The sequence below is a fragment of the Pelodiscus sinensis genome, chromosome 2 (assembly GCF_049634645.1).
Source record: "Pelodiscus sinensis isolate JC-2024 chromosome 2, ASM4963464v1, whole genome shotgun sequence".
In the NCBI taxonomy this organism is placed as follows: domain Eukaryota; kingdom Metazoa; phylum Chordata; order Testudines; family Trionychidae; genus Pelodiscus; species Pelodiscus sinensis.
In genome coordinates this window covers 184055542-184068329 of record NC_134712.1, presented here as the reverse complement: position 1 = coordinate 184068329, position 12788 = coordinate 184055542, and the positions used below count along the sequence as shown (strand labels likewise).

General features: G+C 40.8%; 1 protein-coding gene across 3 annotated transcripts in view; it reads right to left on the bottom strand.

Annotated features, from left to right (window-relative positions):
* OSBPL10 (oxysterol binding protein like 10) overlaps positions 1 to 12788 on the bottom strand; it is a 194810-nt gene that overhangs the window by 102281 nt on the left and 79741 nt on the right. For all 3 annotated transcript variants that reach the window (XR_012901936.1, XM_075921975.1, XM_075921976.1), the window contains exon 4: positions 8691 to 8882. Coding sequence is in view for 2 of the 3 variants with exons in the window: in XM_075921975.1 (XP_075778090.1) it covers positions 8691 to 8882 (192 nt within the window). In the remaining variant the exon portion in view is untranslated. The remainder of the gene's footprint in view (positions 1 to 8690; positions 8883 to 12788) is intronic.

The following is a 12788-nucleotide window of genomic DNA, read 5'->3' as shown; positions in this document are numbered from 1 at the left end:
AAGGGTCCCTTCCAGGACCCTCTTCCAGGAGTCCTCTGCAAACCCTTCTCTCACTGCCTTAGGAGCCCAGCTTCTACCTGACTCAATCTCCAGGCTTTAGAGAAGCACTACTTCTGCTTAGTCCAGCCCTCCTGGAAGTTCCCCTTCCTCTGAAGCTTCCTTTTGCCTTAGAAGCCAGGTGTTCTTTACTTAACTCCCTTCCAGCTACTCAGGCAGTTAACTACCCCCACATGGACAAGGTCTGGCTCGTTCTCTTTAATGGAGCTTGTCACAGGTAGACTGGGCAAAGGGGCCAGCCCTGAAACAAGAGTATTAAAAAATGCTCACATGATTTTCCTTAGTCACATAACAATATGACTAACCAAAGCACTTGGTTTTGTACTTTATCCTAGATCCCTTCCACTTTCTTTCCTCATCCTTCTTCCCATTTTCCACAATATTCCTTCACGTAGTGTCACTTTTCATCCAAGAGGATGGATGCTCAAAGATCAGTAACTGACTACATCCGTGGTCCCCAACACGGTGCCCGCGGGCGCCATGGCGCCCGCGGGGGCATTTCCATGCGCCCGCCAGGTGCTCAGGGCTGGCCTGGCACCGGGCGCATGGCGGGGGGAGCGCCGGCCCCGGGCGCGCAGCGCTTGGCGGGGGGAGCGCCGGCCCCGGGCATGCAGCTATGGGGGGGGCCGCCCCCGGGGCGCAAGTGTCCCCGCCCCCTGGCGCCCGGCGGGCGAACGGCCACGCCCCCTGGCGCCCGACAACCTTGAAAGGTTGGGGACCACTGGACTACATGACTGTCATCAGGACCCATCAGTACACAGAAACAAGATTTCCCTAGTTAGTTTGGAATGGGGCTATCTGGATGGGAGCATGATGCCTGTTTTTAAATGCAGCAGCTGTCACCGGGACCAAAAGCTTCTTCCATTGCTACTGTACCTTCTAAATCTGCTGACAACCACTTGGGTACATTAATTTAAAAACAGAAAAAAGAAGAGTTTTCGAAAACCCAATAATTTCCTGTATTTACATGCTTTGTCTAAGATCATTTCTTACCACAAGCCTAATTTTCATCTTCCCACTCACCAAAAAATCAAAATGTAAACTCTGACAGAAAATCAGAGATTACAGCTCTACACAGAAAATGATACCTATCTACAAATGAACCCGATCAACTTATACTGTATGGCTATCTTCTTAAACTGAGCTTACTAGTATTATGGATAAAATGCGTTCTTCGTGCTGTCTATCAACAGTGAAAAGTACAATGTCCAAGTCTGGAAATGAAATTCCGTATTTTTATATTTCTGTATATAGATACCAATGCATATGCAAACACTTGTATGCTTAATAATATTTCAGACTGAAGCCATGCCAAACAACAAGCAGCTCTCTCTTTTGCTAAAACTGCAGTACTTCTTGGTTCAGTAGTAGTACCATTAGATTAGCCTCTCCTTTGGATTTCAGCATTTCCAATCCTGACAAAAATGAAAACAACAATAAGAATTCTATCAAAATTTTGCAAAACTGAGAAAAGCAAATTTGAAGACAAAGACTCATGGTCTTATTTTATCTGAACCAGTTTAAATCCAAATGCAGGACAATGTAGCACTTTAAAGACTAACAAGATGGTTTATTAGATGATGAGCTTTCGTGGGCCAGACCCACTTCCTCAGATCAAATAGTGGGTCTGGCCCACGAAAGCTCATCATCTAATAAACCATCTTGTTAGTCTTTAAAGTGCTACATTGTCCTGCATTTTGCTTCAACTACCCCAGACTAACACGGCTACATTTCTATCACTAGTTTAAATCCAGTAACTTGAAAAGAATATCAAATAAAATTGCTGCAATAAGGTTAGTTGCAAAGTTATTTTTCCAACCCTACTTTAAACTAAATTCTCTGCTCAGAATGCAACTTGGGGAAGAGGGGGGGAGAGATAAAACTGCTTTCAGAAATTACATTCTTCCATCCAGCTTCAGTCATTTACAATACTTCTCTTTCTGCTTTGATCTAACAAAGGCAACATCTATGACAAAACATGACTCATTATCACCTGTGGAGAGGGAAGGGTGGTAGATGTAATTGCTTAAAATTACTCTGTCAGAAAATTATCCTAAACCTGCTCATTTTGCTATTTTATTTAGAAGTATGGAAGGGGGAATTACTTGGAATTTTTTTCATTAAACCATGCAGGAAAAACTCGTGGAAGCTTTCTAGCTAATGATTAAGGATTAGTCTAAAAAAACATAAGAACAAAAACAATCATCCATACAGAATAATTCGTTCACATATTCAATTAAAAGTAAATGTTCAAATTAACATAATACAGTGGAAGCAAAAGCACTATTCAAAAGTAGCTCTATTGAACTGTCTACATAAAAATGCAATAATAAAATCTAATACTGACCAATAAACACACAGAATATCTGTGCCCTTTAAGACACAGGATTTTTTTAAGTTTCATTCACATATTGTAAAGACATATAACTAGGTGAACTATAAACTTTATTTGAATGTAAAATATACAAAACACAATAGAAGAGCAATACAAAGAGTATGTTATAGGGTCTACTGTTACATGTTTTTAATCCAGAACTACTCCGTTTCAATTATTGAAAATCCCTCATGAAAAAGTCTTATTTTATTTTTTTAAAACTTTTGGTTTCATACCATTACTCTAAGGAAGTATCTATACTAGGGAAATTTAAGATTCCCACTGGTTCTATTACTAATGGTGGCACTGATATTGATGAAGCTCTTCAGCTTCTGAACCAAAGGAAGCACATTGATTTCATTTAGTTCAATGAGTGTTAAGTCTAACAGAAATCAGAAGACTATACATCCTAGCTAACCATTCTGCTTGTAGTTTAGCAAACACTGTAAATGTAAGCATTTTAAATCAAATTGTCAAAGGCTAATACATAAATAGTTCAAATTCAAACTATTTCCAGAAATACAATTTACATATTATATAAAGGTCCAACCTCTCTAGTCCAGCACCCTCAGGACCTGACTGGAGCAGAACCAGAGAATTTGTGGAATCACAGGAGGTTGATTTGTCTAGCAGCATTACCAACACTTCCACTGCTTTCTAGGCTCTTAAGAGGACATTCAGGGGTAAATTAGCACTCAACAACTGTAAAGAAACTTTATGGGACTGCAGGAAACTTGGCCACACCTAGGATAAGTAGATATCCAGCTAACTAAAATTATGCTGGACCAGAGTGCGCCAGACTAGAGAGGTTCAACCTATATTTGTTATAAAACACACAAGTTACTAAAATTAATTGGATGAAATGTTTAATATAAACAATAATTTACTATTAAAGCAGCTGGAAATAGAATAATTCTGCATAAAAAGCAAGAACTCCGTTTGATCATCAATATACAGTGAATTTTAATTTTGACATAACAGTAAATCCATACAGACTGACTGAGCTATTGGCACCAAGTTAATACATACACATTTGTAAAAATATCATTTAAAGAATAATATCTTTCTAACCCATATTCTAATTTATAATGACAATAACATTAGTCCTGGCCTCCTTTCTAATTCAGCATTGAAACAGAAAGCAGTCTGAGCATTAATTTAAAATGTAAAAAAATCTTCATGGTAATGCAAAAGCTCTGTGCTTGTTTCCAGAACACTAGAAGCTTTGCTCTCTTTTTTTCAGGTTACCAAAATGCAATCTTGACATGGGCATCAAAGCAAAGTCTCACATTCAATGGAGCTGGGTTTATTCCATGTATGAAGTAGAACCTCAGTGATACAAACACTAGGGCTGCGTCTAGACTGGCATGATTTTCTGCAAATGCTTTTAACGGAAAAGTTTTTCGGTTAAAAGCATTTGCGGAAAAGAGCGTCTAGATTGGCACGGACGCTTTTCCGCAAAAACACTTTTTGCAGAAAAGCATCCGTGCCAATCTAGACGCGGTTTTGCACAAGAAAGCTCTGATCGCCATTTTCGCCATCGGGGCTTTTTTGCACAAAACAGTTTTTAGCTGTCTTCACTGGCCTTCTTGCGCAAAAACATTTCTGGAAAAGGACTTTTGCCCAAACAGGAACATCAAAGCATTTGCGCAAGAAGCACTGATTTCGGACAGTAGAACATCAGTGCTTTTGCACAAAATCAAACGGCCAGTGTAGACAGATGGCATGTTTTTGCCCAAAAGCAGCCGCTTTTGCGGAAAAACTTGCCAGTCTAGATGCAGCCTCAAATTACAACCTGATCAGCCAGCCACACACCTCATTTGGAACTGGAAGTAAAGACTCAGGCAGCAGCAGAGACTCCCGTGGGAGGAAAAAAAAAGCACAGTAATGTTTAAAGAAATGGCTTCTGTGCTTCTTTTGTTTAACTAAGATGGTAAAAGCAGCATTTTTTCTTGTGCACAATAAAGTTTCAAACCTCTATGAAGTCAATGTTAAACTGTACATTTTTGAGAGGACTACCATACTGTTTTGTTCAGAGTTACAAACATTTCAGAGTTATGAGCAACTCATTCTCACGGCATTTATAACTCTGGGGTTCTACTGTAATTTGAGGAGTTGGACTGATTAGCAAAGAATTTAATAATAATTAGATCAAGCTATTTTTCCTCTTTTTAAAAAATGGCACGTGCTGAGTTGGTTGGGCCGAAGGTATGGGAGAAGATGCCACTCTTACTGTGATCGATCCTGATGTGTTGAAGTTCTCCAAATATGTTATATCCAGCAGGTTAGCTTGATTTAAATCAAAGCATTTTAAGTCATGATTTAAATCACTAAATTTAAAGCTTCAATTTAGATAATTTTAAATAAACATTTCAATTTGTACTGCAGTTATTTTCTCTAGAATGATGGACTCTCACTGGTACATACACCCACTAAAATGTAATCCAATAAAGCTTATATGCTAGATTTGATACATCTTTTTGCTGCCTATAATTATACAAGTTATTTAAGCAATTATATAGCTTTATTGTATAGCTTATTAATTGTATGCTTCAGTACGCTAGAAAATGGCAAGTAAAATATTGTTTATTTATTAAACTGACTTTTTGCTCATGATTTGTGTGACGCTGCATTAGGATATAACTGCAATTGAACTGAACTCAAAAAGCATATTTATTTTTTTACTTAACTGTGTTAAGGTATTGTAATGAGTTAGGCCTTAACACATTTTGTATTAAATGCAATTAATTTTAAATCGATTAATTTTAAAAAGCAAAAACTTCTCAATTTAAATAACAAAAAAATCTTATTTAAATGTCAAATTATTATTCTGATTTTCAAATCATTAATTTTATTGACCCTGAATGCACAAAGATTATAGAAGAACAGCAGGCGCATACTACTAGGAACAAATATTGAATGGCATCTTAATAATGCAGTACGAAATCAGAGAATAACTTTGGGCAAAGTATTATCCAGAACCATAACATAGGAGCTCACTTGTCATGTCCCCCTACATAGTTACATGCCACAATTCAAATAAAGTATGAAAAATCTAAACAAAGATCTAACCAGTAGTCACAGCTCTGTGCTAGCAGAAGGGCCTTGGTTCAGCTGATCTTAAGACTACATCATAGGCAAGTAGAGACCATTAATTAGACTCATGGTAGGGAAGAGACATATGCCCCATCACACTGTCTGGGTAGCTCACATGCACTTTTTGAAGTGCTGTGTAAATTAATAGCACTATATAAAAGTGTATTAATGGTATTTTGAATTCTTATTTTAAATGTGCAGAAACAGACTGCTTTCCCATCATTTTCCAGGAGCAGTGCAGCAAATGTTGCTTCTGGGAACAATTCTCTGACTTTGTCTTCCTTAAGACTACAAAATAGACCATTAACTTATTTAAAACAAGAAAAAACATCCACCAGTAACACAAGAGGAACTACATTTGTTTTTGTTCAATTTCCTAATTCAGGGAGGCATTTGATGGGCACAGCATTAGACTCTAAAAAGATTAGTAAATAGCCCCAATGTAAGAGGAGGCAGAAGATATCTTGAGAACCTGGGAAAGCAAGAAGGATGAAGGCAGCAGCAGAGAAGCAGAACTAATTTATCCATTTGAGAGGGAATATATTTTTATGGTCGGAGAGGCTAGAACTGATGGGGGAAAAGAGCTGATCTACTGCATGGCAAAAAGGTATGCCAATGAAAACTGAATACACGTGGCTTTATGCATACGTGGCAGCGTGTAATTAATCTGTTCAGATTGTAAACTTTTGGGAGCAGGGATTGCCTGCTACTTGTTTGTACAGTTCAGAGCACAGCAGGACCCTGACTTCTCATTGCTGCAGCAATACAAATAGCAATAATAGTCATATTCTTCATCAAGACTAGTAGGCTGAGTCCTTTGATGAGCAGGCATTAAGAATTGTTTTTCAAACTCCAATAACGATGTTCTTTAATTTGCAAAATGTTACAGAAATATTATCTTAAAAGCAGCCTTCAGAAGTTAAAACCCTTAAAGACAAATGACTAGCTGCTTTAAATCCACAGCAATAAAAGAATGTTTTAAAGTGTTTAGGCTGCAGTTTCTTTCTTACGAAGAAAAACAGAAAGGCATCACTGAAGAAGAAAGAAATTCAGATGTCAACAACAAAACAGAAAGCAAGATGAAAGACATATGAAGGTCATGGTGAATTCTGTGGTGTTCGGGTATTACCATCGTGCTTCCTCCCTGACGCAGGGTGAGCATGATTGTTATTTGCTGGCTGGCTGCAGTCCGGGTGGGATGCTACTGCGGGGAGGAGGGGACGTTGGGTGCAGGGTAGCTGTGCAAAGCCCTGCCTTCCCTCCTGCGGTCAGAGAGAGGGGAGTGAGGGGGGCAGGGCTCTGAAAAGGCTGGGCAAGGGAAGGGGCAGAGGATGGAGCAGTCGGGGGCGCTGCAGGGCCTGGGCACAGGGAGAGGCTAGCGAGGGGCAGAGAGTAGAGAGGTGCTGAATGGGCTGGACACAAGGATAGGTATTCAGGATGCAGCAGGCTGAGTGTTCTGCAGAGACTGGGGTGGATACAGGGAGGGAAAGACAATGTAGCAGGCAGGAGGCACAGGTAGGCACTAGGAGAGGCTGGCATGGCACAGCAGGTGGTAGGACTCTGCAAGGGCCAGGCACAAGGAGAGGTTGTCGGGACACAGCGGACAGGGGGGCGCTGCAGGGGTCAGGCATGGGGAGGGCACTCTGTCCCTTCCCAGCCCCTCCCCAAGCCCAGCCCCTGGAACACCCCCAACTGCTCCATCCCCTATCCCTCCCTGTGCCTGGGCCCTGCAGCACCCCCCACTTGCTGCACCCTGCCAGCCCCATTCCATGCCTGCCCAGTCCCTACTACACTCCCCATCCCCTGCGCTGCACCAGCCCCTTCCCATGCCTGGCCCCAGAAGCACCCCCCACTTGCCTCTCTCTGGCCACAGGAGTCGGGAAAGGGGGGTTTTGAACAGCTACCCTGCACCCAACATCTGCCCCCCGCCCCCCGCCCCCAGCATCCTGCCTGGGCAGCTGCCAGCCCGCAAATAGCGACTGTGCCCACCCCACATTAGGGGGAAGCACGACAGTGGTGCCAGAACCTCTTACCTGCTGCACAGAGCGGCAGGAGCGGGGAAGCCGCCAGCAGAGTGAGGAGGGAGCTTGCTGCATCCTGCCACTACACTCGCCTCCCTCCCCCCCCCGGAGCCGCTCCAGTGCAGACCATGCTGCCCCAGGGCTTCCTCCACTTCGGCTTCGCCTGCAAGGGAGGTGGGTGGCATGCAAAGAGCCCTTGTGGTGCGACCACTGACCCATGCTCAGGACTTTTCCACGCTGCACACGCTGATAGCACAGGCTGTAGCTGGGCCTTCCCCTCCTCTCTGCAGTACTCTGAGCTCACCTCGACTCCCCCAGCAGCGGAGCACCACACACTCCAGTCAATGCTCATTGTAACGGGCCACCCCAAACGGAGCCAGGGGCCTGCCTCATCGCTGCTTCTTCCCCCAGCGTCGCAGCGTCACTGGGGAAAATCTCTCAGTCTCATCTACCGCCCCTCCCCCCAAGCCTGTTGACATGATGGCATCATTCTGTAGCTCCCAGCAGGAAAAACTTTTTTATATAGAGAGACGGTTAAAAGCAGCATTTTTCTTCCGCATGTTAACGTTTCAAAGCTGTATTAAAACAGTGTTCCGCTGTAAACTTTTGAAAGAACAACCACAAAATTGTATCCAATATTACAAAATGTGATAAAACAAATAATATGTTTACTGGTATATTATGAAATGTTATCAAATGAAATAACTTGTTAACATATAGAATTTCAATTTTTCATGCTTTTAATGAGATGTTTGGTTACTTGCAAATTTTCAAAATCAGTAATCCTCAACAGGTTTCCTACCCACTACAACTCAGGGAAAGTCTACTTAGTTCTTAACCACATGATTGGAGTATTTTTAATTGGCTAAAATACCTAGTAGTTATGTAATTAGCTTATCAAAATCCTATTTTTAACAATAAAAGGGTAAACTATGTACTTATAGAAATTTAATGTAAAGCTATACAAATATCCATTAAGACAGGCTGTATATCCATTTTTACTACACTATAGGATAAAAATGAGGTTAATTTTATTTAAACCATTACAAATTCTTCTAAGACAGCATATGTACTCAAAATAATAAGAACAATAGGGTATTTGGAGCTCCCATGCCCACAAGGAAACACCACATAACACCTACCTCTCTGACTTCATGAAGTTGACCAGAATACTGACTCTTGGCTCTCCGGGCTGCTGCAGGCGATTTGTGATGTGTAACGGTAACAACAGTTGGTCCACTTTGACTCTGATGTTTTTGACTACCAGGAGATGCAGAATTATTCATCCCAAGAGGAAGCAGAGACAAGCTTCTGTTTCGTGAAGAGGGAGTGCTCTAGAATAAGCAACAGGATGTTATAAGGAAGTATGACGACAGCAGGAGTAGATAACATATGACCAAAAGGTTTTATACTTCTCCATATAAAACTGAACCTGGAGAACTATAGGCACTCAAGTCTTACTGATGACAAAACATGCTTATTTGGTGAAATTATGGCAAAGATAGTACCACCCTGATAGTACAGAAGTCCCTTACTACCTACTGTTTTCTGAAGTTGGCCTCTCTAGCTCTGGCAGGTGATTTCCAAACACTGCTATATATTAATAGGCTGTGAGTGTCTTTGCAGACAAACACACAAACCTTTTAAAGAGGATAATCTGCTTTCCTAGGCACAAAAGAATCTCAGTTATGCTGATGCAACTAGATTTTATACATTCACTGACATGTAAATCATGAAGTATGCTGCTGACTATACAAAAAGGAATTTAGTTAATGTTAGTGCTCTCCCTTGATTAGTTTCTGAAACTTTCTTGGCATTAATTTTCAAAGCAGCTGCCATTGTAAGGCCCATACATACCCCAGGTTAAATTAAAATGCAAAGCAGAAGCATGCTTTGAAAGCATCAAGAGATTTTGGGGGGAGTGGGTAAGGACACAACCAGAGGGGAAGGATAGAAAAGTTATCAAGTGGGTTTTTAGGAGTGCCTATAGTCTGACACTCTCCTAGCTCTTGCTGTATTAATCATAGGTGACTTGAAGGGGGAGACATGCAGGACCACACGTCCCCCCCATATTTCTGCTGAGGTGGGAGTGAGGCTGAGTGCAGCTAAGGGGGATGTGCCTGGGAAAGGCACTGACACTGTGCACTCCTGCTAAATAGCACCCAGAGCAGGGAAAATCAGATCAGGGTGGCAGCAGACTCAATTGTGGAACCCCTAGGGTCATGCAAGGCTGCAAAGAGGAGCTTGGGGCAATGGGGGGGGAGGATAAGCAGTAGGTGTCAGGGGTAAAAGTCCAAGTGAAGCAGTGGGGACCAGGGATGCTGGGGATGGGCAGAGAGCCTGGGAGAATATAAGTGCCCTTCCTCTGAAACTGTGACAATGAAATTTTATTTCATTTTTTCTGAAGTCCCAAATCCAGCAGAGTACTCAAACGTGCTTAAGACCAAGCACTAGAGCAGTTTCATTTATGTCTGTGGGATTACTCACATGCTTACAACTGAGCATATGCTTAAGTGTTTGCTGGATTGAGGCCTTAATGTCAGAACGCACATCTACAGATGTAAAAAGGGGAAAAGAGGGAACATAGTTACCTGTTGTGGGTGAGCAATTACCTCTACACACGGCCAAAATATTGAGACACCTAGTATGTCAGAACCTGTTGTTATAAGTCCTACAGGCACAGTACATACACTGCAGTCAATGGGAGCAGTGCAGAGAGAGCAATGGCAGTAACAAAACACAGAGAATATAGATCTGTTTTAATATGGATTCTCATCATACACAAACATGGTTCAGAAGTCATGACTTGATCCTGCAAACATGGCTCAGTGCAGAGTTTACCTATCATGACTACCAGGACCAACTGCAATTATAAGGATCCATGAAACAAACCATCATTGCTGGTGTATTCCTTTAGTGTTAAACAGGACTTGGACTAAATTAAGAGGTTTAAGTTATCCTTGATTATAAGGCATTATTTAGATACAATTACAACTGAAAATATTTACAACACTGGAGAATCTAGATTTTTTTTACCTCAGATAACTTGAGCCTTCCCTCTTATTATAAGAGTTACTGAAATAGGCTGTACCTTAGTACATCAGAACATTTACACACTTCCAGTACAATAAACATACAATATGGATTTTTCTTTTTAAAATGCTGACATAATGCATCCAAAGATCTGGTCACAGAAAAATGCCAGGATAAAAAAAAAAAAAAAAAAAAAAAAAGGTAATTGTCACACAGCAATCACAGCCCAACCCTGACTTTCTGTACCACCTGCAACGTCTGCCAACGAGCCTGTAGCTCAAGAATCAAACTCTCCAGTCATCACAGGACCCATAAAAACAAACACCTGGGGAAAAGATCCTCTTTGACATTCACATTCAATGGCAAATGGGAAATGGGGGAAAGGAGAAGCCTGCTGACAGGATAGTCTTCAGAACAAGATCTGAAGCCCACCTCTCCCGTGAGTTTCAGACCCCAAGTCACAGCTTCCAAGCACTCTCTACACAGCTATTGTAAAAGCACTAGTGAGAGCCCTGCAAGACCAAGAGAGCAAGCTCACTCCAAAATGCTGTGCAGACATACGGGATGCCAAGCAGGTTAGGGAAGAAGCAACTCACTCAGTCTGCCCTCGCTATCTCTGCAGGGGATTATAAACATCATACCATCACAAGACTTCACTTACAGTAGCTCTAACATTCAACTGTGAAACTAAAACAACAGAGTAATTGGTAACTTGTGATCATCTTGTTTTTATAGTCTCAAATTATTTCTGAGACATTTAGGTAATTTAGATTTAGTTTAAGATTAGTATTTTTTCTAGCATTTTGTCTATTTACAAAATGAAAAAGCTTAACACAAGCCATAAAAAAGATCTTCAAACCATAAAACATTTTAAGTGTAGAACAATACACTCTTAACTATACGCTAAAGTGCTTGCATCTTTCACCCAGAAGACCCCCCGGCAAGGAAGTTGGAAGTATTTTTCTCCATTTACCAAAAATGCACAACTGTGTTTATTTTAGACAGTAATTTTAATGTGTTTTTTTTCTTAAATCAAACTAATCTCTGAAATGGATTCTTTTATCTGTTTATGGCTGATTATCATCTCCTTCACAGATACAAGTCAATTTTTTTCCTCTGTACACATGAAGTGCTGTTTCTATTACAAAAAAATCCAGTTTATTAAAGGGTACTTTAAATGTTTCATTGACTGAGTTAAACAATTTGGAAACAAGACAGCTCTGTATTCAAACTTTTTTCTCTCTCAGTTTTAGTAGGCAAAAGACTGGGTGATTTGACACCACGATTTTTCAATATACTACTCGCAGAACCTCAAATGAACAAATGGTAGAGGTATTTACTGAATTTAGTTCTTTCTAATTTTCAGTTTGGTTATTCATAAACTTGAAAACTGGCAACAACTGCTTCAACAATATGTAAATCCTTGGATTGTACAATGATCAGCATGTTCAAGGTACATTCATATCAAATACTATTTATTTGATATGTTGTATCCACTGAAGTGTTTCAGTGTATTTTGGCCTGTGCAGCCTTTCAAGCCATACATTGTGCCAATCATTTGTTCACAAAATTTAGTAATTTGCCAAAAGGCCATTAGAACAAACTCAGGTTCTATTTTAAAAGAGAAATGCATCATTTGTGCAGAATGCATGTTACACCAGTAAATAATGGAAAAGTAGCTCCTACTGCTGCAATAGAAAAGGTGTCAACCAAACAGTCCTTATCTCACACCACAAGTTAGCCAAATAATAACTTCTTCTCAGCCTCATCAGCCTGAGGACTTCCAAATCTATAACAATCTTTTAATTAGCTACAGCGTATACTTGAAAACGCTACTATTTGACTGGCTTCCACAGATCAACAAAAGCAACAGAGGAAATTAGTTCCAATGAAGAAATATGCAAAGTCTTCAAACCTAAATTCATGCTTTGCAGAGGAGCCAGTGGCTGACATGGGGAGCTAAAATGTTTAACTACTCTTACTCAAAGAAAGCAGTTATTGTCTAGGAGCTAGTAAATACCCAGTAAAATGGCCTTCTAGCATCCTGGAAGATCTCTCTGTTGTCTGTTTATCCAGAATGCAAGAGGAGACCTGGTGAAGCTCAGGAAGGAATGAAGCCTTGCTAATGGAAGGATTTTGGAGACTGTCAGCCTTCCAACTGAAAAGTTAACCATCTACCCTGTACTGCAGTCACAAAACACCCTTTC